This window comes from Neomonachus schauinslandi, chromosome 15 (genome assembly GCF_002201575.2).
Source record: "Neomonachus schauinslandi chromosome 15, ASM220157v2, whole genome shotgun sequence".
Lineage (NCBI taxonomy): Eukaryota > Metazoa > Chordata > Mammalia > Carnivora > Phocidae > Neomonachus > Neomonachus schauinslandi.
The window spans coordinates 59534405-59559691 of NC_058417.1; the positions used below are offsets into that span (position 1 = coordinate 59534405).

Here is a 25287-nt window from a genome sequence, read left to right on the forward strand (position 1 = left end):
CGTCGGTCCCGCGTCCGTCCCGCGGGCGACTGCTTGGCGTCTCTCCCGGAGGGGCCGGGGTCTGTGCTCAGACGCCGTCTTCAGGAGACTTTGCAGCTGTTCCTGGGGCAGCGCCTGGGCGGGCTCTGGGGCGGGCGGGTGGCCTTCACTTTGCGCAGACCGCTCCTCTTGTGGGTGGAGCTGGTGGTGAGGGAGTAGGAGCGGCCGTGCATCATCCTGGCGTTTAGGCCGCTGGCCATGGAGAAGGATTTGAGGTGGCTCCTCAAGGCCATGGGCAGCGGGAGCTTGTCCACCAGGTGCACGGGCGTGCAGGACACCACCACGCGGCAGCATAGGTCCTGCAGGCTCAGCACTTGGGAAGGAAAGGAACCGGGCTTAGTTCACGTTGTCCCGGACACACACCGACCACAGGGCAGCCCGCTCGCCTGCCCACCTTCCTTCTCCAGGACTTGGGCTGAGCACTCCACCCACTGTGCCCTCGCGTGGCCCTGGGAAGGGCCGGAGGTGGGCCACTCTGCTCTAGTTGCCTTGGACTGGAGACCCCTACCCCTGGGGCAGACCTGGAGGGGAGACGGTGGCCGGTGAGGTCCTCCTGCAGGCCTCACCCGACTGCAGTTTGGGGTGAGAGACCGAGGGTGTCAGGGATGATCTTCCCAACCACCACACCGCTGACATCGGAAGCACGTGTGACCAGCTCTATGGGGACATGCCCAAGAGCGTGCCTGAGGAGCAAGTGCTTCGGTCTCATCTATACTGTTCCTCGTGTGAGTCAGGCTCCCTGGGATGGGGCCCTGGGGGACCTGATGAGGGCGGCACTCGTGGGGCAGCCCCTGAGGGGTCAGGCCCGGGGGTCTCAGTAGAGAGCTCTCTCCGCGCAGTGGCCGTCAGCTGGGGGTGGTTTTGACCCCCCGGGACACTTGTGGTTTCCACCGCCGGGGGGGCAGGGGGCAGAGCACACTGAACGCCCCCCCAGAGCCAACAGCCCTGTCGAAGCCGGCAGCGGTGCTGAGATGGAGAATCCCTAACTGAGAAGAATCCAGTCTGGCTCCCTATGCCGCCCAGTTCAATGACTCTAGGTTTTGTCCTTTTGTTTTGTAACAGTCATATGCGGCCAGGTTCCTGTGAGGAAATCCGTGACAGGGACTGACACCGTAAAGGACCCACAAAGTAGATGAAATCGGAGGACACAGGTCTTTGGACAGATTAACACCGAGGGATCTGAACAGTATTCCAACCTCAGGTTATAGGGTGCCCACTACGCTCGAGGTGCTTCTGTTTCTCAGGTTCCCCTCTTTGCAAAAAAAAAAAAAAGAGTTGGAAGTGAATCATTCCTGACACGATATGTGCTTCCCAAAACCATGGGCTGAAACCTGGCCAGCCGGCCCTCAGGGGTCCTGCTCTGCGTGGGGAGGTGCCGCCCCCTTCCCACTGCACAAGCCTGTTTGCACCTGCCTCCACTTCTGCCCACACACTGACCTCAGAAATGCCTCTCGTGAACTTTCCGACAAGACTATTAATAGTGATTCCTCTCAGATTAAATGCATTTACTCTGAGGATGGACATGGCGGCTTGAGGCGGGTCCTGGGAGGCAGACCAGGGTCTGGGGGCTGTAGGACGGCCTGACTGGTGCCTACCCTTGCTCGGCCTCCAGAGCCGGTCCATCCCATGTCGCAGCAGCACGGTCCTGGCCAGCTCCGTGAAGGACTCGGTGATGTTGAAGTTGCACAGAGGGCTGACCTCGAAGAAGGTGACGCCCAGGCGCTCCGCGTAGGCCTGCGCCTGCTCCGTGGGGACCTGCCGCTTGAAGGCCAGATGCAGGCGGTTTCCCACCAGGATTTTAGGGACGCCAGGGGCGTGCTGAAGGGTTAGAGAAAGGCAAGGGGGTTACTTGGCGAGCTTTTGTGGTTGCTCGCACCTTTGGTGTACGGGGTAAATCCTCCCCCAGTTCATGCCCACCCAGAACCTCAGAATGTGTCCTTATTGGAAATAGGACCTTTGCAGAATGTAATTAGTTAAGATGAGGTCACTGGGGTGGGCCCTCAATCCAGTCACTGGTGTCCTTGTAAGCAAAGGAGAGGACACAGAAGTCACAGGGGAAGAGCCACCTGCCAGGATAGGCAGGGACTGGAGTGATGGGTCTATAGGCCAAGGACCGCCGGCAGCCCCCTGAAGCTGGAGGAGGCAGGGAGGATCCTCCTCTAGAGCCTTTAGAGGGAGCCGACCCTGCTGAGGCTAGATTTTGGACTTCTGGTCTCCAAACTGTGAGAGCATACATTCCTGCTGTCTACGGCCATGCGGTTCAGCAGGCTGCAGGAACCTGACACCGTGCGTGTGGTTCTGACCACTTCGTGTCCACGCTGGCAGTCGGGCGGCTCCGGGTGCCGGCGGACAGCAGCCCAAACACCACCCACCAACCCACTCCACACAGCAGGTGGTATGCGGCCCCGACCCCTGGGGCTGGGTGGGTCTCCAAGTTAGGGCCCCGGCCCGTTCTGGGAGGTGACACAGACTCGTGTTGCTGAGGCCTCGTGTCCTGGCCCACGTGCCTGACACCCCCACACGCCCATGCGGACGGTGCCTGGCACACCATGTCGTACCTCGTCTATCTCCTTAATCCACCGGTCGATGCCATCAAAGGACCAGCGGTTTGCGATGTCATAGACCAGGATCACACCCTGGGGGGAGAGGCACCAGGCTTACCTTACGGGACAGAGGCGGACACAGCCCCGGACCGTGCTGGCCAGTGTGCAGGCTACTCCGTCACAGATGCACAACCAGCTAAATACCATTTTACTTATTTTAACAGAAAACATACTGTTTTTGTTCATCTACCAAATGTCGTAGTTAAATAAGTATTTCTAATGACATCTCATGAGCTCATTAATCAGCCCTCAAGTGTCAAGGTGAGGTGGGGACTCGATCCCCCACATCCACAAGCGGCTCTAGGGACACGGGATGTGGAGAGCCTGCAGGGACCACCTCCTTCCTAAGAGCAGGGCCCGCCCTCCCGGACAGAGCGCTCGACACACACACAATCACGCGAGCAACGGTGCACACACATGGTCCTGCCGCATGCATATGTATGCACAAACACACGCAGACATACATGTGCACACAGGCCCACGTGCATGCGGACATAACACACGCGTCCACACGCACACAGGCGCCCATCCCTGATGCTGAAGGCTTGCGAGCCACCAGACATTCCTTGGCACACTTTCAGCCTCTTGCATCAATTCATATAGGAGCTTAATTGCCTTCTCCTCCAGGTATCCATTTAAGAACATTCCAAATGTTATTATTCAGTCAGTTAACTTCCTGGCTCAGGGGATGTTACCTGTGCGCCCCGAGAGTAGGAGCGGAATATGGTACAAAATCTTCCCTGCCCGGATGTATCCCTGGAAAAGATGATGGAGGCCATTGAGAAGAAATCCCTGCTTCTTCCTGACAACAGGGTTTGGAACTTGGGAGCCATAGCAAACACATTTTACGACTGTCAGTCAGTGGCCATCCCACTACAGATACTTCCCTAAGTTTATCAAAACAAAGAACTGACCCAAGGGGTGCGGACACCTGGAATGACCGGAATGGAGCTCCCAGCGCCATAAATCAGGATAAAGAAAAACAACATTCCCGTGGGATGGACTCCAGTAGCCTGTTCTCACGGCAGCGGCTCTGAGGACCGGTGGGTGCTGACTCCTGGCATCTCTTGTAAGGGCAACACACATCTGCGTGTGCGATGAACGCGCCCCCGTCCACAGGGGATCCCCCACAGGGATGAGGACGGGACTGCAGGTCCAACCGCGTCCTCGCTACAAACAGCACAACTTCTCTCTTTTCTCCTCGTCACCTGCAGGTGGTGACCTGCCCCTGCTTTCTGAGTCCTAGATGAGCCACCATGAGGGAGGGCAGGGCCTGGGGTTCAGGAGAGCCAGAGGTGCTGACCGTGGCCCAAGACGGGGGAGGAGCTCCTCAGTGTCGAGGAGCAAATCGATGGAGAACTCGCAGCTCAGCCGCTACAGAGTTTCCACTTTGCCCGCAGATGGAAGTGGCTAGGAAGTTTGTGGGCAAGGAGACAGAGGAGGAGAGCAGCCCTGGGGCATGAATCACTAGCTTTCATGGGAGACTGGTGGCTATCATGAAGCGGGAACGTCCCTGGATGTGGGGTGCTGTGGATAACCCCAGGGTGTGGCAGGAGCAACGGAGGGGGTGGGCACATGACAGCATTCACAAGATGAAACACGCAATCAGGAGACTTGTCGCTGCCCAGGGGAGATGTGGGACAGTCTTCGGAGGCCAGGGCAAGCATGGGCTGAGAGTGGGGCCCTCGGATAGTCTCGGGGAGGGAGGGAGTCAGGACGAGATAAGCCCTGGGCCCTGCAGGCCTCAGGGCTGGGCAGAGGTTGCCGGGCAGAGCATGCAGGAGTCTGAGGACAACTGGTGAGAACAGGATGCCCCACAGCAGTGCGCAGCCCAGAGGACACAGGCTGCTGGTGGGGCTTACCCACAACCTCAAACATCCTGGCGCGGGGGGCAGGCAGTGGGAAGGGACAGGGTGCTAAGGGGACATTGTGGAGAAAGGCTCCCTGCTGACTGCCCCTGGGAAGGGGCAGGTGGGGATGGCAGGAGGACAGGCTTCCAGTTAGGGGAGGCTCATGTGGCTTGGGGCTTAGGCATGTTTGGGCAGAGAAGAGGGCCATGCAGGTGGCCCAGGAGAAGTGATGACACAGAGGCCGGGGACAGTAGTCAGGCAAGTTGCATGGGGGCAGTCGAAGCAGGAAACCCCAATTCTCCCACTCCGCAGCCCCACCCGGAGCAGGAGGGGCAGAGGCAGGGGAGTGTGACCCGACCGCAGAGCCAGGGCTGCCAGCTGGGCCATGAGAGAGAGACCCAGTCCAGACACCGGGCGAGGGCCTCTTGCTCCTGCCCTCTCACACCTGCCATGGGTCTGTCCCCATCCCACCCGTGGGCCCCTCCTGCTGCTGGGGAGGCAGAGGGTTTCAGTGGGGCCTGTTCTGGACACACCCCCAGGGACCCACAAAGGCCCCAGTGTTCCCTCCCACGGATGATGCCTCGGTGGCCCAGACAAGCGGATCTCCACCTCCTCTGGGGCAGCCCTGGGTCTGCTGGGGCCGGGGGGGGGGGTACCGGTACAGCCTCTCCTCCTGGGGCCGCGCGTCCTGCCTAGAGCCCGGGGTGGGCCCCGACTCACCAGAGCTGCAGCTTCACCCTCCGGCCGTCCAGCAGGATGGTGGTGGTCTTGTAGTCGATGCCTGTGGAAGGGTGCGGGCAGCTTAAGTGCTGCGGGCCTCACAGCTATGCTCAAGCAAACGGCACCAGAGAGGAGAACTCTCCTGGGGGGAGAAAGCACCTCTCACCAGGGCAGAGTTTTTGAGGTGGGCAGACTGGACCTTGCTTTGGGTCTCCCTGGGTTTGCGCGGGCCCTGCCCACCAGCCCCACTGCTCACTCTGTGGGGCCTCCGACCTTCCTCTCCTCACTCGGCACCAGCTGCCTCGGCCTCCCGGCCGCCCCAAGGCCTGGGCTTCCCCGGCCACTGCCTGCCACCCGAGGGGCGGGCAGCGGCAGCCAGCGGACACGGACTTGGACTTTGGCCCTTGAACTGTTCGGCATCATGCCCCCGTTTGCAGGCAGCTCTGGGCAGCCCCATGTCCCACCCCCTCGTCTCTGTGACCCTCCCTGCCGCCCCGCCTCCCGTCCTGGGACTGTTACACTGAAGCTCGAATCCCAGGCTAAAACACTGAGATCATTTCCCCAAATTATCACACTAAGAACGTAAAGTAAAATGTGTCACATATAAAATGAGATATGAAGCATTACCTCAACTAAGTAAAGAAAATACACCTGTGTATTTGTGAGTGTATGTGCGTGGTGGGGGGCAACAGTGAGGACCAGCCCCACGTTACAACTGGAAATTTCTGGGTTGTGTTTACTTCGTTTACCCCAAACTTTCCCTATTTTAAGTTTCTCCAATGAGCCTGCATTTTTTTCTAAAATAAAAAAAAGCAATAAACATTTTTAAAAAAGAAAAATATTCCTCCCCATTCCACCAGAAACCAATTTTCTACTTCTTTGAGAAACCACTTCTGTGTTCACAGAGCAAGTCGCCCGTGAAAGACAGAGTTTCCATTAAGTGACCAGAGAAAACAAGAAAGGAGTACTCCCTTCCAAAAAACAGATGCAACACAATTTATGATCACAAGGATCCAAACCGCTTAGTAACACCACACCACACCACCAGGCTCTGTGGTGCTTGATTTATTTCATTTTTAGACTTACTCAGGAATGTCTCTCAAAGCATGCGAACCTCGAGAAGACCAGCCTTGAAAAGGTTCTGGGATGTGGCCAGACTTTAGATATCTTGACAAGGAAAGCTGGATTAAGAGTTACAAATCTAAAGTGGAATGTGCTTCCGGGGGGGCAGACGGGAGAAGAGAGAGGAGCTCCTACATGGGGGCCTCACCCTGAGAAAGTCCTGGAATGGGTGTGAAATCTTAGCAGCTCTCCACCAAAAGAAAAAGCCCCGCACCCAAGGCTCAGAAAGCAAGCTCCCCAAATGCAGTGCTAAAGAAGGTGCCATTTCCAAGTAGCTTGGCTATGCTCCCTTGGCGGATCTACAGTGCTTAGACTTAGCTACCCCCCACCCACGAGAGCCCCAAGGAAAAGAACGCCATATTCATAAACCCTCCTGTCTTTAAAGTAGGTTGAGGGCAATACAGTATGCATGGCAAAGGTGACAACAAATTTGCTTCTCGTTCTGAGGGCACATTGCCCAAGGTTTTAGGGCAGAGCATAGATATTCTGGAAACTGCTTAGGTCAGTACATTCAGGCTCTGTGAAATTACTCTTTGGACTGACCAACCAAGGGCCTCTTCACAGTCCTTTAAAATCCCACGGAACTATCTGGAAGGCAACCTCAAATGCCTATATTCTTCCTTTTGCAGCAGTCAGCATTGGGCATATATGACGTGAGGCACACACACACTAAAATAGAATATGTATGTCTATAATAGAATATGTATACACACATATATTAAATATAATATATAATAGAATGTATAATCACATAATAAGTAAGTAGAATATATACACATATAATTAAACATATATAAACACATAAAAACATATACAGAGAGCAACTTCAAAGTTAATTTTGGAAATATTTAATTTTTCCCTTGGAACACTAAAGGTTTTATGCCATCTAGGTGAAGCAACAAATAAGTACACTTGGGAATCTATTTTTGAATCTAGAGAGAATGTGGGCTTTGGCATGTCTGTTTCCAGACAGTAAAAGAGAGCTCTCACCATTCACAGGCTGGACGGGTTTTTCATTTTTAACCTTTAGGAGATTAACTCACTGAATTGGGTTGGCTCCTTTGATTTACACAGTGTCCTCATGTACTTATTTTTTAGGTCCACAATAAAAAATAAGTTTTCATAAATTTAAAAGAATTTATTCCTCATGGTCTTTTTAAGCACCCTATAAGGTTTTTTTTTTTGTTTTTTGTTTTTTGTTTTAATTTAAGTAATCTCTACACCCAACATAAGGCTTGAACTCACCACGCTTAGATCAAGAATTGCATGCTTGGGCAACCCTCTTGGGTCCCCTCCCTCTTCGGGAGCTTTGTACTATTGCTCAATAAACTTTCCAAAAAAAAAAAGAATCGCATGTTCCACCAACTGAGCTGGCCAGGCACCCCCAAGCACCTTATAAGTTTTTAAAACTATACTTGGATTTTGTTTTCATTAGTCATAGATATACACATGGTTTCATTTTAAGTCTACTGACTTAATATGGAAAATGACAGGACCTGATCCACACCCACCACAGTGTTGTGCACCCATTTTCATCTTTTCTGTATTTCTTCTGCTATGAATCTCCAAATTTGTAAACAACATACTTGTATTCCTACTTCCTGAATTTTCAGGTTTAGGCATTAATCAAATTCCCACTGTGGAAGGTGAAAATGTAGTTCTCTTTCATTGACATACTCCACATGCCTCTCTCTCTCCCTTACACACACACACACACATGCACAGAGTATAGTCATTTGCCATTTTAGCTAGACCAATGTCCAATTTTACATCAATATGACCAAGTAAACACTACCCGCAGCTGGAACATGTGGTATACTATATTTGTCCTTCACATACAACTTTTTGTTTTTACTGGAGTTAAAAATTGCCTTTTTGTTTATTTGCTTAGTTTTCTCTGCATTTATCATGAACATATCCCTAAAATCTCCTCCAGTTATCCAACCCTCCCCTTAGTACTTCCAAACATTCAGGTGTTTCACCTTCTTAGTGGCATCTTCCCAAAGCTTCTGTCCTACTCCCTTGCAGACTAGGAGTATGCTGTCTTCCTGGGCCCTCTCTTCTCCTACTGTGGAATCCCACATCTCCCCCTCTGTTGGTTTACATCCTTTTTCTTCCTGAGAAAAGGAGAGATAGTAGAAGATAGTAGAAGTAGAAGATAGTTTTTGAGACTTTGCATGTCTGTAATGTCTGTAGTCTGCACTCACTCTTCATTGAGAGTGGATGGGCACACAATTGACGTAGGAAATAATTTTTATTCAGAAATGTGCACGTCTACCTCCCAGAGTTCCTGTTGAGAAGTCAGATGTCAAACTGATTCTGGATCCTTTGAAATGCAATCTGGTCTTTCCTCTTGTAAGGCATGGAGGGTCTTTGCCTTGGCCTAGCACTCTGCAATCTCATGACTTGTTATGAGGCATTTTCACTGTTGTGGTGCCCACTTGACAGGCTCTTTCAGTCTGGAGATGCAAATCTTTCAATTCTGGGAAATGGTCTTTTTTTTTTTTTTAAAGATTTTATTTATTTATCTGACAGAGAGAGACACAGTGAGAGAGGGAACACAAGCAGGGGGAGTGGGAGAGGGAGAAGCAGGCTTCCCGCAGAGCAGGGAGCCTGATGCGGGGCTCGATCCCAGGACCCTGGGATCATGACCTGAGCTGAAGGCAGACGCTTAACGACTGAGCCACCCAGGTGCCCCTCAATTCTGGGAGATGGTCTTGAATTATTCACTTTTTTCTTCCTGCTGGGGTTTTGTTACTAAGATGTTGGGCCTCCCGAACCTACTCCATGATTCTCTTATTTTCTCTAATTTTGCATCTCTTTTTCTCAATATTCTGGAAAATTGTCTCAACGTTATCTTTTATCCTTCTTTTGAAATTTTTATTTCTGCCATCACATTTTTAATTTCCAAGATCTTTATTGTTTTTGGATTGCTCTCTTTCTTTTTTAAAAAGATTTTATGTATTCGAGAGAAAGAGAGAGCATATGAGCGAGGGAGGAGAGGCAGAGGGAGAGGCAGAGGGAGAAGCAGACTTCCTGCTGAGCAGGGAGCCCAATGTGGGACTCCATCCCAGGACCCTGAGATCATGACCTGAACCGAAGGTAGACGCTCAACCATCTGAGTCACCCAGGCACCCCTGGTTTGCTCTCTTTTGAGGTTCTGCTTCTGGCCATGACTGCACAGCTCCTACTGAACCAGTCCTCCTGCAGATAACAACTCTCAATGATAGACAAAATGTAAAAACCAGTGACCCAAAACCACCAGTGAGTGACCGGCTGTGTGGGGTAGGGGCTCTTCACCACTTTCTCAACTTTGGTGGAGCAATCATACAGTTCAGGGTTCACCAGGTGGAAGAGGAGCTGGGAAGTAAGCTAACACAGATGGAAACACAGATGGGGAGAAAGAGCAGTAGAGAATCCTGAAAGGCTCAAGCACCAGAACCCAGCCTGGGCTCAAAGGAGGCCCGCCTTTCAATTGTCAATCCGGTGAGGCCGTAAACTCCTCTTTGCTTAAGCTGCTTGGGGCTGAATTTTTTTTTTTTAAATTCAAGTTAGTTGGGGCACCTGGGTGGCTCAGTCGTTAAGCGTCTGCCTTCAGCTCAGGTCATGATCCCAGAGTCCTGGGATCGAGCCCCGCATCGGGCTCCCTGCTCCGCGGGAAGCCTGCTTCTCCCTCTCCCACTCCCCCTGCTTGTGTTCCCTCTCTTCGCTGTGTCTCTCTCTGTCAAATAAATAAATAAAATCTTAAAAAAAAAAATTCAAGTTAGTTAACATATAATGTAGTATTGGTTTCAGGAGCAGAATTTAGTGATTCATCACTTACATATACCACTCAGTGCTTATCCCAACAAGTACCCTTCTTAATGTCCATCGTCCATTTAGTGCATCCCCCCCACCCTCCTCCTCTCCAGCAACCCTCACTTTGTTCTCTATAGTTAAGAGTCTCTTATGGTTTACCTACCTCTCTGTTTTTATCTTATTTTATTTTTCCTTCCCTCCCCCTACGTTCGTCTGTTTTGTTTCTTAAATTCCACATGAATGAAATCATATGATATTTGTCTTTCTCCGATTGACTCGTTTCACCCAGCATAATACCCTCCAGTTCCATCCACTTCATTGCAAATGGCAAGATTTCATTCTTTTGATGGCTGATTAATATTCCATTATACATATATTTGTATATGTATATACACATGATATGTATACATATATATGGTATATATAATGGTATATATATGGAATATATATAAATGGAATATAGTCTGTATGCATATACATATATGTATGTATGCATATACATACACACACACACACACACCATATCTTCTTTATCCATTCATCAGTCAATGGACATTTGGGCTCTTTCCATAATTTGGCTATTGTTGATAGTGCTGCTATAAATATTGGGGTGCAGGTGTCCCTTCGGATCACTACATTTGTATCTTTGGGGTAAATGCCTAGTAGTGTAATTGCTGGGTCATAGGGTAGCTCTATTTTCAACTTTTTGAGGAACCTCCCTACTGTTTTCCAGAGTGGCTGCACCAGTTTGCATTCCCACCAACAGTGCAAGAGGGTTCCCCTCTCTCTGCATCCTCCACCAACATCCGTTGTTTCCTGACTTGTTAATTTTAGCCATTCTGACTGGTGTGAGGTGGTATCTCATTGTAGTTTTCATTTGTATTTCCCTGATGCCAAGTGATATTGAGCATTTTTTTGTATGTCTTTTTGGCCATTTGTATGTCTTCTTTGGAGAAATGTCTGTTCATGACTTTTGCCCATTTCTTAACTGGATTATTTATTTTTTGGGTGTTACTTTTGATGAGTTCTTTATAGATTCTGAATATTAGTCCTTTATCCGATATGTCATTTGCAAATATCTTCTCCCATTCTGTAGGCTGCCTTTTAGTTTTGTTGATTGTTTCCTTCAGTATGCAGAAGATTTTATCTTGATGAAGTCCCAACAGTTCATTTTTGCTTTTGTTTCCCTTGACTCTGAAGATGAGTCTAGTAAGAAGTTGCTGCGGCTGAGGTCGAAGAGGTTGCTGCCTGTGTTCTCCTTTAGGATTTTGATGGACTCCTGTCTCACATTGAGGTCTTTCAACTATTTTGAGTCTATTTTTGTGTGTGGTGTAAGGAAATGGTCCAGTTTCATTCTTCTGCATGTGGCTGTCCAATTTTCTAACATCATTTGTTGAAGAGACTGTCTTTTTTCCATTGGACATTCTTTCCTGCTTTGTCAAAATGAGTTGACCATAGAGTTGAGGGTCCATTTCTGGGCTCTCTATTCTGTTCCATTGATCTATGTGTCTGTTTTTGGGCCAGTACCATACTGTCTTGTAGAGCCAACTTTTTTGTGTGCACCAAAAATGTCCAGTCTGATAGAAAACCCACAAAGCACAGTGAGTGGAGAGAGGAACAGAGAATGTCTGACATGCAAATCCTGGAAAAAGCTACATTTTAACATCTTCTCAAAGCAAAGTACAATGACCTGTGTCTCAGAATTTCACTAACAGTAAACAAGTACTTAAAAGCTCAACAATCATGATTTACTCATTAGCCATCGTGACTAAAACTGAACTCAATGACTGACAGCCCTTTTGAATAACCTGCCCTTCAGCTAGGCTAACCCCTGACCCCTGACCCCTGGGAACACGCAACCTCACTTAGGGTGGCGACTCCCGAACTTCTCCAGGTCCATCTGCTTAGCTGCATGCCCCACTACCCCAGGTGGCACCTCCCTCTACCCATACTGTGAAGACTTCAGGATGGGATGGGGCAGGGCAAGCGGGGTGGGATGGGAGATAAAGCTTGAGAAAGCACTGTTTCCTTGTGTGATGTGTGCCTTGGTTTCTCCAGCTGGGGAAGCTGGGGGTGGAGATGGGTCAGACCCACTGGGGCCACACAGTTTCCCAACTCTGAAGGCCCCACAGGGAGGAGCTCTGAGGGGCCTGGGATCAAATCCCAGTCCTGACAAGCAGTGACTTCCCCATGCTCCCCTGTGCCTCCGTTTCCCCACCACCTGGAAGAGCGCACTTGCTACGGCTACTCACAGCCTGTGTGCCAACCACCTGTGGCAGCCTCACCCCAGCAAAAGCTTCACTCTTCCCCAAACCCCCGGGTCTCTGAAGATAAACCTCTGATACAGCTGTGTCTGCCACAGAATGCCCAGATCACCTCTCTCCATGGCCAGAATCTCCTCTCCTCACAAATTTACTTACTGAACCATTCTCTTTCCTTCCTGCAATGTTTCCTTTTTTCTCCTACTTACGTGTCTGCTCTTCTCTTATTTATTTCTCCTCGTCCCTGACTCTGTTGCTGGCTACCGTATAGCTCAGTCCATGAGAGCCCAACATTTTGACATTAATAGTATCAAGGTGACGATCAAAAGGTGTAATTCCTGTTCGCTGCACTCAACTAATCCAATGGAAACTCTGACCATCAAAAGGAAAAACACGCAAAAGCTTCCAGAATAAAGCCTGTAGGAATGCTCATTGAGTGAGTCAGAATAACAGAGAGAAGAAGAGATATAATTTTAGCCTTCTTAAAAAAAAAAAAAAAAGGAAGCATCAAATGCCAAGCCATTCACTCTACTTTTAGCTCCACATGATGAATAAATAATTTAGTTCAGCTCATGCACCAACTGCTTATTTCTATTTTAGTGAGTGAGCAGGCATAAATGTGTGCCGTCACGTAGGAGAATTCTCTTCTGGTGTAAATATTGGTTAACTATCACTTACAAACATGTTCATCTTCGAGTAGCTGGCTTTTGAGAAATGTGTCTAATGCTGAATGAAAACATCAGAAAGCAGACCAGTGATTGCCAGAGGCTGGGAGGAGGGGTTTCCTTCCAAAAGTGGTGGTGGTTGGACAAAATTGTGGATGTACTAAGTGCCACTTACTTGTGCACTTTAAAATGGTTCAGTTTGGGGAGCCCGGCTGGCTCAGTCAGTGGAGTGTGCGACTCTTGATCTCAGGATTGTAAGTTTGAGCCCCACATTGGTTGTAGACTTTACTTAAAAATAAAATCTTGAGGGGCGCCTGGGTGGCTCAGTCATTAGGCCTCTGCCTTCGGCTCAGGTCCTGATCCCAGGGTCCTTGGATCGAGCCCCGCATCGGGCTCCCTGCTCAGCGGGAAGCCTGTTTCTCCCTCTCCCACTCCCCCTGCTTGTGTTCCCTCTCTCACTGTCTCTCTCTCTGTCAAATAAATAAATAAAATCTTGAAAAAATAAAAATAAATAAAAATAAAATGGTTTGTTTTATATTATGTGAATTTCACCCCAAAGAAAACATATACACATGAGTCCTTCCCCGAGCTGGTTCTGCTCAGCTCTTTGGATCAGAGGGACAGTCTGCTGGAAGATGCGGGTGCCTTGCAGAGCCAAGGGGTGGGAAGGGCTCTGGGCAGGGGCCCTGCTGCACCCACAGCCAAGGCCAGTGCTGGCCCCTCAGTGGGCCCCCTTGAGTTTCTGAATGGTTCTAAAAGCAAGTCACATTCTAGACAGGGATATGAAGTGTGTTCATCATGTTTACACAGTGGCAGTGACTGAAATTGAAATATCTCTCTGCAGATCTCCTTTTTGAAAAGTATGTTCCCTGAATGTTTCTCCTTCCTCGTTTTTCTCTTTGAAATAGCAAAGCGGTGGATTCAGGTGCCCCCAGGTGAGGGACAGTCCAGGGACCTCCAGTCTCCTCCTGGCCTGGCTGTCCCAGCTCGTCCACACAGCTCCCACCCCTAGCGGCCCTGAGCCACTTATTCCCCACTTTGGGAGTTGAATTTTCCCATCTGCCCAGCAGGGATAGGACCACCACCATGGTACCTTGGCCTGGGCACCCAGTGCTCTGTGCTGACCAGCTGCATCCAGGAACACTGAGTTCTCACAGTGTGGGGCCTGGCACCCCTGCATGCCCACCCCCACCATGAGTGAGATCGTCTCTGAACCGTTATTTGGGTGTGGCCCGACAACAGCCCCTCTTTCCAGAGTCCCAACACTTCCAAATCACAGTGCTTTGGCTGTGAGGCTGCCCTCACTGTGTCTCAGGGTCACCCCTTAACTTGGGGTACTGCTGGAACGTGGACTCAGACCACCGCCAGGTCCTGGCAGGTCAGGCCAGGAGGGGCATCCTCCCTGTTCTCACCCTACTTTGCACAGGCCTGCTGTCTGGGAGACACAGCTGGGAAATCCTACCATCCTCCAGGAAAGAAATGGGGGCAGCATCTCTGATGTTCAAGTGCATGGTTCTCGATGCTATTGGTACCATTTCTGTAAAGCCCACTTCAGCCAGGGGCTGCCCACCTGGCCCATGGGGCACTGTGGGCTCAGGCCCCCCAACACCTCCTGTCTGGGACACTCTGCTCACTTAGACGGTCAGTTCAGTCAGCCAGCAGCCTTGCATTCTAGCACATTCCCACCCACAGAGGCTGCATGTGTCTTCAGAAGGAGCCCCGAGCCTCCTGGTTCAGCCTCCTCCCTCTGCAGTTGCAGAAGCTGAGGTGACATAATATCTTGGGATAAGGAGATGCCCTCATCGCTGGTCATGGCCAGGCCCGGCTGAGTGACTGTCCCAAAGGCAGACCCGCTCACCTGTCTGTGCTCCCGAAGACAGCTTAGGATGAACCACCCTGAACTCGGAGTCACCTTCCCCACCCACCTGGAAGACGACAGGGGCCTTATTTTCTGGTAAATAACTGTGGTCTCAGGCACTAAGCATCAGAGGGCGAGAGGCCCCTGTGTGTCACTGTGGCTAGAGGGAGAGGAAGTGGGGGGCCAGCCGGGGAGGTGCTGGGCAGACGCGGGCCCCTCTGCTGAGCAGTTATCATCAGAGGACAACTGGAAAACGGCAACACTGGCTTCCCTGAGAAGCCCACAGAAGCGGCAGACGTCTGGGCGGGCGGCAGCAGGGGCCTCCTCTGTGGGAAGGAGGCTGCAGGAGGCCAATGTGACTCTGCCAGGCACAGAGCACCCAGAGCCCAGAGCTGCCTCCTAGGCTCATGCTCACCAGGTCCTCACAGCCCGTGGGAATGGTGGGTGCCCTCAAGTGGGTCTCCAAGCTGGACACCTTTGTGAGCAGTTTCCTGTCCAAGAGAAGAGGCCAGCCCCTCTTCCGCTGGGCCAGCCCTGATGCCACTGACCTGCTCAGACAGGAGGTACAGTGCGGGCTCAGCCCAGCCTTGGCCAACATCATGACCAGCTGGGCCCTGAGCTCCAGGGCTGGGCGATTTTTCTCACAGAGGCCATGGCTGCCCCAGACACCACAGGAGGGCCTGGGTCACTCCCAGGCTTCCCCATGCCCAGTGGCACATCCTTTGGGCCAAGTATGATGAACCCAAGACAGTGTGGGAGGGAAGGATCGAGTCCCTGTGTCATCTGATGGAGGACCAGGGGCCAGCTTCTGGCAGGCCCCCACCCTCCGTGGACCACCACCTGCCAGGGGAAGAGCAAACGCAGAGGGTGCTTGGCCACTCAGGAGACAGAGGTCAATTGCAAGGTCCATTTCCTCCCTCGTTCAAACTGCACACAATGGCTACCACCGGCAGTCAGAAGATTCCAGGAAGGATTCTCCCCTGCAGTCTTGGGGTGGGGGGTCCTGCCCACACCTCGATTTCAGACGCCTGGACTTCAGAGCCAGAGAGATTAAACATCCATTGTTGTTAGGCCCCCAGTCTGTGGTCGTTCGTTACAGCTGCCCCAGGAAATGGACAGGCCGTCCAGCGTTCCCGCGCTGGGTTCCTGCACTGCGCCCCCACTGCCCGCCCCACCCAGTGCTCACGGACCGGGCGCTCAGGGCCAAGCGCAGACGCCCAGCCTCGCAGGATGGATTCCAGGTCTGACGCCTCTGGCTTTGCCTCTCCTGGACGTCAAACCAGCACGAGACTATTTAAACCCATGAGGCAATGGTCTACCTTCCGGAACGAGCACATCATTCTAGACTGGAAGAAACAGATTTTACTTCCAAATGAATTTTCTTAGTCTAAAAGAGAATTCAATGTTTTTCACATTTACCAATTTATTTTTCCCATTAAGACAATACATTTCAACCTTCTGTATTAGGGTCCACGAGAATTTAATACGCATATGTAGGATTCTGCCTCTGTAAATTCCTTTTTCTTTTTAACCAAATAAAATGCCATTTGTGTCATGAGTCACAAGCAAACTTGGCTGAGTCCCATTTGGGGAAGGCAATTCATTAATTACTGGCTGCAAGAGGAGGGAATACACAGCCTACATAAACCAAAAACAGCCTGAGGTTCACGTTCAGCCAAGGAAACCCCGGGACAGTGGTGATGACCTTCGTGGCTCTCCACCAGGGCTTTATGGGACTATCTCCCAAGGGACAACCGTTAGCAGGTGGTTTCAGGCGGGAAACTCGGGCGTTCGTGCAGGGGCTGCGAAGCCAGGCCGAGTCCCAGGCTGGATCCTGCTGAGACAGTGGTGGTGAGGCTACTCTATGCGCCCGGGGCAGCTGCCTTCTTTTCCCACCTTGCGGTTCGAGCAGCGTGGGAGCCTCCTCTCTCCCCAGCCGCGTCTCCGAACACAGTCCCATGCGAGCTCCCCATGAGCGAAGGACTGTGCTGGGCTGCCCGAGGCCTGGATTCCAAACTGCACGCTCCGCTAAACAGAGGTTAACTCCGGGAGTGCAGGTCTACTCAGGAAAACACGGACCACAAGCCAGCTCTCAGCCACGGGGCTGGTGGTGATTAGAAAGTTCTCCAAGAGCAAACATATGCTGTGAACAAATAAAACCATCTCAAGGGCGACACAAGTAGCTTCACGTCCGACAAATCTCTGTACGTTACCAGAACTAAGAAAAGAAGAATCTGCTTCTTCAATGATAAACCTCTTCACAAAGTTCGTGCCTTAATCAGAGCAACAAAAATAACGTACAGCCGTGTCTGTGAACGTATACATACGTGTGTGCTCATGTACACGAGTACTGTGCACATGTGTGTGTGCTGTGTATAGAGTGTATCACACAGACACATATCAAATACACTTAGATATACTGTGTCCCGTGAAGGATCTGAAAGGCGAGCACTGTTCTCTCGAAACCCTGTAACTGAAAAGTCACACTGTGGTGCGCGCGCCTCATCTCTGCGGGTCGGTGGGAGACGAGATGGAGGAAGCGATGGGGAACCATTAGCAACATGCCGGATCGCAGGCGCGAGCGCGCTCTGAGAACAGCATCCGCAGGGGCTGCGACCTCCAGGTCCTCACAGAGGCTGGGGCAGGCCGTGTCTCTGGAACGGAGGTGTTCACAGACGAAGGGGCAGAACCCCGAAGGGTGGCGTCTCTGGCAGCAGGCCACGCAGGGGCTGGGCAGTGCGGCATCTCAGGCCAGCGTGGTGCAGACAGTGGGACCAACTTCAGGAGGTGCTGGAGCTGCTCCAACAGCCTGGAGAGAGGCAGAGGGCGTGTGGGGTCTCCTGGGGAAGCTGGTGCCGGCCTCCAAGGAGGAAAGCTAAAGCGAGGCCCTTCTGAAGAAGGGAAACCTGGAGACCTCGATGCTATCTCAGGCGGTGACTGCCTTTTACACGGTTTTATTTGTGGATCTGATAAATCTACGTCTCCGATGTTTTAAAGCCCAATCTCCTGGACACCGCAGCTCTTTTCAGTTTTTGCTTACACACAATTCCTTCTTTGCAGCTAATTAAGCTGAAGAAGCCGAGGAAGAAAGCTTCAAACAAATGTTAAAAAAAAAAAAAATCTCTTAATGGGAAATCAGCTCACAGCCTGTGACGAGAGTGATAGGCTCCGTCACTTCCGACACACCCTGCTGCTTCTCCTCACCCCAAAAGGCCTGAGCAAGGAGTAAGCAGGTGTGACCGGCAGGACCAAGGCAGGACCACGTGGCTGCCATCCTACAGCAACTGTAGCCCCCAGAGCTAGTGACAGAGGACACAGGGGGTGCTGGGGGGGGGGGTTTCCAGCCAGAAGCTGACCCTCTGCACAGGAGGAAACTGGGCTGGCTGGATCTGAGCCCCTCCTTGCCCATCACCCAAAATCAGGGTCTCCCTGGGTTGGGGTTAGAGGCTAGATAAAAGGGGCAGTCCCCACTGTAGGGAGGAGGCGCCAGAGGACACAGGGAGGTAGGGCTGAATGACTGGCTTTTAAGGAGAAAATCTGATACAAAGGCAGTTTTATTATTGTCAAATACATGGAAGCATTTATGACATAATTTAAAACATGAATACACTGAAGAAATTTACCGTATGCTCTTGGTGGCACCACGGAAGGTAAGGAAGTAGAAGATCATCTCCTTCTTAAGGAATTACACTGTAAAGAACTAGGGATAAAATATGATTCGACTCTCAGTTCAAACTTGAAAGTGATGGCTTTATAAATCGTGTTTCGAATCTTGAAGTGGTTGCCAAGGGAAACCGCAGAGTAGCTGTAAAATCAGCAAACCCACCACCGTCTGCGGTGGTGTGTAGGCATCTGCTGGCAGAACATTTGTCAAAGGCAAACAGAAAGGCAAAAAAACCCCACAACAAGGTCACTAAGTAAAAGCATTTAGATGGTCTTCACAGGGAAGAAAAGCCACTGCTCTGAGTCAGAGGGGCCACAGAAGGGGCACAGAGCCAGCCACACCATCCACACTCCTGCTCTCACTCACGCTGTGTGATCCTGAGAGAGTTACTCACCCTCTCTGGGCCTAATAACGTAACCTATCTCATGAGATCGTTATTCTCTGCTCTTGATAAAGGGGGGGGGCACTATTATTACTAGCTGTTAGCAGAAATGAAACAGAGAAAGAAAGATGGGATGTTCCTGCTGGCAAAAGGAAGTTGGGGAAGCAGCCAGGAGAAAGTAATCAGAAAATAGTGAGTCTGTTTGGGAAAAAAGTTGGGAGGCAAAGAGATTGTAGAATTTAGAGTCCGTGGGTGCCTGGGTGGCTCAGTTGGTTAAGCGACTGCCTTCGGCTCAGGTCATGATCCTGGAGTCCCTGGATCGAGTCCCGCATCGGGCTCCCTGCTCGGCAGGGAGTCTGCTTCTCCCTCTGACCCTAACCCCTCTCATGTGCTCTCTCTCATTCTCTGTCTTAAATAAATAAATAAAATCTTTAAAAAAAAAAAAAGAATTTAGAGTCTGTTTCATCTATCTTCCTCTCCCACTGTAGAAACTCAGCAACCAGAGAAGGAAAGGTAACACCGTGCTGGAAACACCACCAGCTGGGGCCAAGGGGAGAGACCCTCACCAGTGAACAGAGAGCAGGAGCCCAGTGGTGGCCCTGACTTCACTCCCCAAACAGAGCTTGGCTGTCCAGGCCTTTTACTCACCACATCTACCTGGGAGAAGAGGCCGAACGAGGTACCAACCCTCCAGATCCGAGGGAGGCTCCAGGGCCAGCAGGCCCAAAAGTAGGAGGTGGGCCCCTCAGCTATTCTGCGTGTGTATCACACTTTAACAAAAAGTTATAAAAGGAAAGAGAGACAAAGAACCCAACCTGAAAGGAAACGTGACCCAAGGAACAGAAGGACATTCATCCCAATTACTTCATGCAATGGAACAATTTAACAAAAACATTAAGTTGGTGGGGCGCCTGGGTGGCTCAGTCGTTAAGTGTCTGCCTTTGGCTCAGGTCATGATCCTGGGGTCCTTGGATCGAGCCCTGCGTCAGGCTCCCTGCTTGGCGGGGAGCCTGCTTCTCCCTCTCCCACTCACCTTGCTTGTGTTCCCTCTCTCTCTCTGTGTCTCTGTCAAATAAATAAATAAAATTTATATATTAAAAAAACCAACAAACATTAAGTTGGCAAAATGAGAGATTTTTTAAATGAAATAATTATTTAAAGAAAAATTTTTAAGATTTATTTATTTATTGGAGAGAGAGAGAGCACAAGTGGGAGGGGCAGAGGCAGAAGGAGAGAGAATCTCAAGCTGACTTCCCACTGAGTGCGGCGCCCGATTCGGGGCTTGATCTCACCACCCTGAGATCACGACCTGAGCTGAAACCGAGTCAGATGCCCAACCTTTTGTGCCACCCAGGTGCCCCATTTAAAGAAATTTTTTAAAATTGTAAATGAGGTCGCCTGGGTGGCTCAGTTGGTTAAGCGACTGCCTTCGGCTCAGGTCATGATCCTGGAGTCCTGGGGTCGAGTCCCGCATCGGGCTCCCTGCTCGGCAGGGAGTCTGCTTCTCCCTCTGACCCTCCCCCCTCTCATGTGCTCTCTCTTTCATTCTCTCTCTCTCAAATAAATAAATAAAATCTTAAAAAAAATAAAATAAAATTGTAAATGAAAATTGTAAGAGTAAGGAAAAAACTGAAGACCAAAACATCATTTACTAAACTAATAAAAAGGTTAGAAACAGCTAGAAACAGTTTACTAAAATAAAAATTACCAACAAATAGGAAAGGCTTGAGATGCCCACAGAAATTCAGAAGAGAGAGACAAAAAGATCAAAGCAGGGAGAGAGAAGTGAAGGGATGTGGAACACAACTAAACCGATCCAGCACAAGGATAATGGGTACGGCACGCAGCATGGTAACAGCTCCCCAAAGGTATCCACGCTGTAATCCTCAGAATACATGACTCTAGGAGCTTACATGGCAAAGGGCAGGTAAGGCTGCAGAAGGAATTAGGTTTGCTAACCGGGTGATCTTTAAATACAGAGATTATCATGGATTAACAAATGGGCCCAGCGCCATCACAAGGGCTCCTGAAAGCAGAAGAGGGAGAGTCAGGCTGGAGGGGTGCAGCGTGAGACAGGAAGCATTACTACTGTCAGCTTCGAAGGCGAGGAAGGGGCCTGGAGCCGGGGAGTGTGGGAGGCTTCCAGAAGCTGGGAAAGGCAAGCAAACAGACTCACTGCTGCCACCTCCAGAAACGACACAGCCCCTACCAACACCTCAATTTCATCCCAGGGAGATGGTGGCCCCCCAGAATTGTCAGATAATAAATCTGTGTTTTAAGCTACTAAGTTTGTGGCAATTTGCCCAGCAGCAGTAGGAAACCTGATGTAAACACCAATCAATGTAACAGATGTTTTAGGGGACATAAAGTACATTTCCCTGAAATTAAATACAAAATCTGCAAATTCAAAGAGTACACAGTGTATCAGAAGTTCAACACCAAGCATTCGACTTTGAGATACGTCCGCTTAAGCTGAGGAACTCTGAAGAAAAGGCAAATCACCCACAAGGAGATACCAGCGGACCTCAGAGCGAGGGAGCGAGCGAGCGAGCCAGCCCAGTGGAGCCATGGGGACAAAGTGTGGAGGGAAAGAACATTCAGCCTGAGGATACATTCTAACCTAACCGAGATACTGTTCACAGATAAAGACAAAGGACAGACATTCTCAAACATGAAAATACTCATGAGCCCTTCCTGGAAAATGGCTGGAAATGAAATGTAGCTAATTAGAGGGACAGCAAAATACAGAAGTCAGAGACACAGTGGTGGAGAAAAGACTCATGGTCAGCATCTGATACTGAGGGACTGCGGGCACTGCAGCCTCAGTACAGAAACCAGGGCAAATTTAGAGCAACAGGGGTGCACACGAGGAGGGGGTAAGGGGGTAGGAACAGGATGGGAACAGGAGGCTGGGAATGCCCTCCCCTTCCGATGCTCCTCGAAGTACTCATGCAAAGTGAAACGTGTCTTTAATAATAATAGTAATAGTAATAATACTGACAATGATTCCAACTCCTTACAATCTCCTGGAAAGTGTCTTTTTAACCTAAATCCTCCCTCTGTGTGGAGGAAAAACCTTTAGAAGAAAGCGTTAATTAGTTGCTTTTACAAGTGCTCAGTTCACATATAACAAAAAGAAAGTAACACAACAAAGCGTACCCAAGCCTCTGTTCAAACAACCAGGACACATATTCTGTCCACACTCCTCCCATTTGCTGCACATCACTCACCGACTCACAGGAACTCAAAACTACAGCTTCTTCCCCCCAGGCACACAGTTTTAAAAGCCTGGTGCTTTATTTGTTCAATGTTTACTCCTCCACCCACTGCGCCCAGGCCCTGAGGACCCCGCTGTGGAGGAAACAGACAAAACCTGCTGCCCTCCTGCAACTTAAGCCCCAGAGCTGAGCCTTCCAGCAGGGCTCTGCCACACCTGTCAGGAGCCAAGTGCTGAGCACTTGAAACGTGGCTAATATGAACCTTTCATTGTATCTTATTTTCACTCCTTTAAATTTAAAAAATCTCACGTGGCTGATGGCATCACCTTGGATAACACAGATCTGGAATCAGAGACAGAATCTGCATTTTCACAAGTCCCCTGGGTGACTCTCGCACTGGCAGCTTCAGGAAGAGTCCAGGTTCTTGGCATCGGTTCTCCAGAACCAACCCAAAACTCTCCCCAACTTTCTCCCCACCCCCACACCTCCAATCTTAAAGGCCTGTCTCGGGCCATTCCGCCTAAGTCGCTCACATCCCTGCTCAGAAGCCACAGTCTTCCTCCCTCTGCCAGCTCTGCAGACCACTTTTTGTTTTTACATCCCTCATCCCCACATAGCCCACCTTGGGTCCTACCACAACTTTTGCCCTGCACCTCCTGCCCCTCTTGCCTTAAATCAAGTTATCTCCCCGTGAGGCCCCTGGACCCAAAACTTCCTCCTCTGCACTGTCTTCTCAAGCTTACGCTGCCGGGTTAGGGCGGGAAGCACACCTAGGCTGGCTTGAACATCAAGACTCCACTTCCCGGGCTGCCCTCTTCTGCTTCTGGAGAACCCGACTGCAAGCCCAGGAGACAGAGAGGGGCAAGACCCTGAGCAGCCAGGTTTGTGTTGGAAGTGCTCCTTGAGCCCCTGACATGACAGTGAAAAGGTGATCGCAGGCAGGTGCCCTTCACAGCCACCCGACCTGCAGACCTGCACCGTCGGGGCAGCCGACCTGGGTGAAGACCCTGACTCTCCTGCCTGCTGGCCCAGCTTTCTGCCCACCTCACTTTCCTCTCCTCTCCCCTGCCCTTCTTTCCCTCCTAATGTCCACCCCGTCTTGGGGCCTGCGGCCCTCAAACCTCAAACTTTGGGGACCCTCTGCCCACTGTCCTCAAGCTCTGAGTCCTCTGGCTTCCCCACCTGGAACCCACACTCCTTCACTTTCTATGGTGCTTCCCTTCCTCGCCCTCAGGCCGCATTCTCGAGGGTCATCTGGGTTTCTTGCTCTCCCGGGCCTGTTCGCCAGGGCGAGGAGCCCCTCGGACACGCCAGGAACCTTGGAGAAGCGTCCAGACTAGTTCTCTTGCTTCCTCTCTCCCTCCGCTTCCATCTCCACCTGGGAGCCTCCGCCCGCTGCGCTCGGATCCCACGCCCCATTCCCTCCCGGCCGCTCCTTAACCCCCACGCATCCTTTCCAAACGCGTTGCACGCGCTTGTCGCCTCCCGGCTGGGCCCACTTACAGCAGCCCGGCTACCCACTCCCCAAACCCCACCTGTGTGGTCCGTCCGCTCCCCTCCGCCTCGCCGTCATCCCGGGTCAGAAGTACCCCAGCACCCTGCCCAGCCGCTAGTTCCCGCGGGGAAGCGGACCTTGGTGAGACTACGGAGGACGCGCTGTATTCCCCACGTGGGAACTGAGGGTGCAGCGGGGGATTCCCTCGAAGCGCGCGCCCGACTCAGGCAGAAAGGCGGGCGGTGAGCCCCGCGCTCCTGGATCCGCGTCCCTTCGCGCATTCCACCCCCGCTCCTCTCTGCGCCCCCTCGGCCCCGCTCCCAGTCCCCGCACCTCCAGCTCCTCGGCGCACTACTCTGGTGCCTGGGTTCGGCTCCACTCCGGCCCGCCGCGCCCTCCCCGGGTCGCCGGAGCGCTCCCTGGCCCTCTGCGCGTTCCCTTGGTCCCCCCAACCCTGCACTCCCTGGCCCGCTGCGCGTTCCCCGGGCCCAAGGCGCTCCCTCTGCCCCTCTCCTCCCAGGCCGCCGCGCGCTCTCCCGAGCGCTCCCTGGCCCGCCGCGCGCTCCCCCCGGCCCCCAGTCAGATCCCCGGCCCGCTGCGCGTTCCCCTGGTTTCCCGTGCGCTCCCGGGCCCGCCGCGCGCTCCCCAGGCCCCGCCCCCACCCCACCGCCGGCTAGCCGCGCGCTCCCCGGGCCCCCTTGCGCTCCCCCGGCCCACCGCGCGCTCCCTGGGCTCTGTTCCCCCGTCCTAGCCCCGCGCTCACCCGCCGGGTGGCCGTACGGGGACTCGGCCGCGCCATCCTGCAGGCTCGCCAGGATCTCGCCTTTGCCCACGTCGCTGTCGCCCACCAGCAAGAACTTGAGCAGGAAGTCGTAAGCGCGGACAGGGCTGCCCAGGGTGCTCATCGTGCCGCCGCCGACGCCTGCGCCCATGCCCGGCCCGCGGGACGGCTCAGAGGCGGCTGACGGGCACCGAGGTGCCGAGCGGGCCCCGCCGTCCGCAGATCGCAGCGGGCCGGCGGCCCCCGCAGCTGACAGCGCGTAGCCCCGCCCCACCACGCCCGCCCCGCCCCGCCATTGGCGAGCCGCAGTTGCTAGGGCGGCTGCGCGCGCTCATTGACTGGGCTGCCCGTCCATCTCTCTTTCGTCTCCGCCTCCAGGCCATAGTCCACCCGCCCCTCCCAGGAGGATCTGTTAGTCGCCGCTGTTGCTGGACTGGGGGCGGGGCAGGGGCGGAGCGGAGGGCGGGGACCAAAGGCGACGTTGTTACAGCCACAGCCAATGAGGTCCGGAGGCGGGGTGGGGCGGAGCCAGGGGCGGGGAGTGAGGGGCTGGGCTGGGTCTCGCGCTGCTGTGGAGCGGCGAGGGCGATGCCCGGCCGGGGCGTGGGCCCGGCTGCAGGGATGGCTACCCGGATGCCGCTTCCTCCACGTCCTGCCACCTGGAGACGTCGCTGGGCCGGGTGGGGGAGCCGCAAGGGCGGGTTCCGTTCGCGGACAAGCAGCCGGGAGGCCAGGGCCAGGTCGCCTGGCGTCAAGCGTCCCTGTACCGGTGAGCCTGGGCTCGCGGTGTCCCCCACGGTTCCTCCAGAACCTCGTCTTTGTCCCAGAGCG

At 52.4% G+C, this 25287-nt stretch overlaps 1 protein-coding gene across 2 annotated transcripts; it reads right to left on the reverse strand.

The window, feature by feature from the left end:
* RAB40B (RAB40B, member RAS oncogene family) lies at positions 1-24677 on the reverse strand. Of its 2 annotated transcripts, none has more exons than XM_044921627.1 (6): positions 24439-24677; positions 5213-5273; positions 3338-3398; positions 2598-2675; positions 1635-1800; positions 1-352 (listed from the first exon to the last, which is right to left on the reverse strand). In XM_044921627.1, the coding sequence occupies exons 1-6, from the start codon at positions 24605-24607 to the stop codon at positions 81-83; spliced, it is 807 nt and encodes a 268-aa protein (XP_044777562.1). In that variant the 5' UTR covers positions 24608-24677; the 3' UTR covers positions 1-80. The 2 variants fall into 2 exon arrangements, with proteins under 2 accessions (XP_044777562.1, XP_021536418.2); XM_021680743.2 differs by having other exon boundaries at positions 1635-1857.
* Positions 24678-25287: the final 610 nt, after the last annotated feature.

What these genes read in the sequence shown, in the direction of transcription:
- RAB40B (XM_021680743.2), bottom strand. Translation starts at nt 24,607, where the DNA reads ATGGGCGCAGGCGTCGGCGGCGGCACGATGAGCACCCTGGGCAGCCCT. An exon ending in GGATTAAGGAGATAGACGAG is followed by an intron (nt 1,858 to 2,597) that starts GTACGACATGGT and finishes CTAACCCTTCAG; the next exon opens with CACGCCCCTGGCGTCCCTAA. An exon ending in GCTCTGGAGGCCGAGCAAGG is followed by an intron (nt 353 to 1,634) that starts GTAGGCACCAGT and finishes TTCCTTCCCAAG; the next exon opens with TGCTGAGCCTGCAGGACCTA.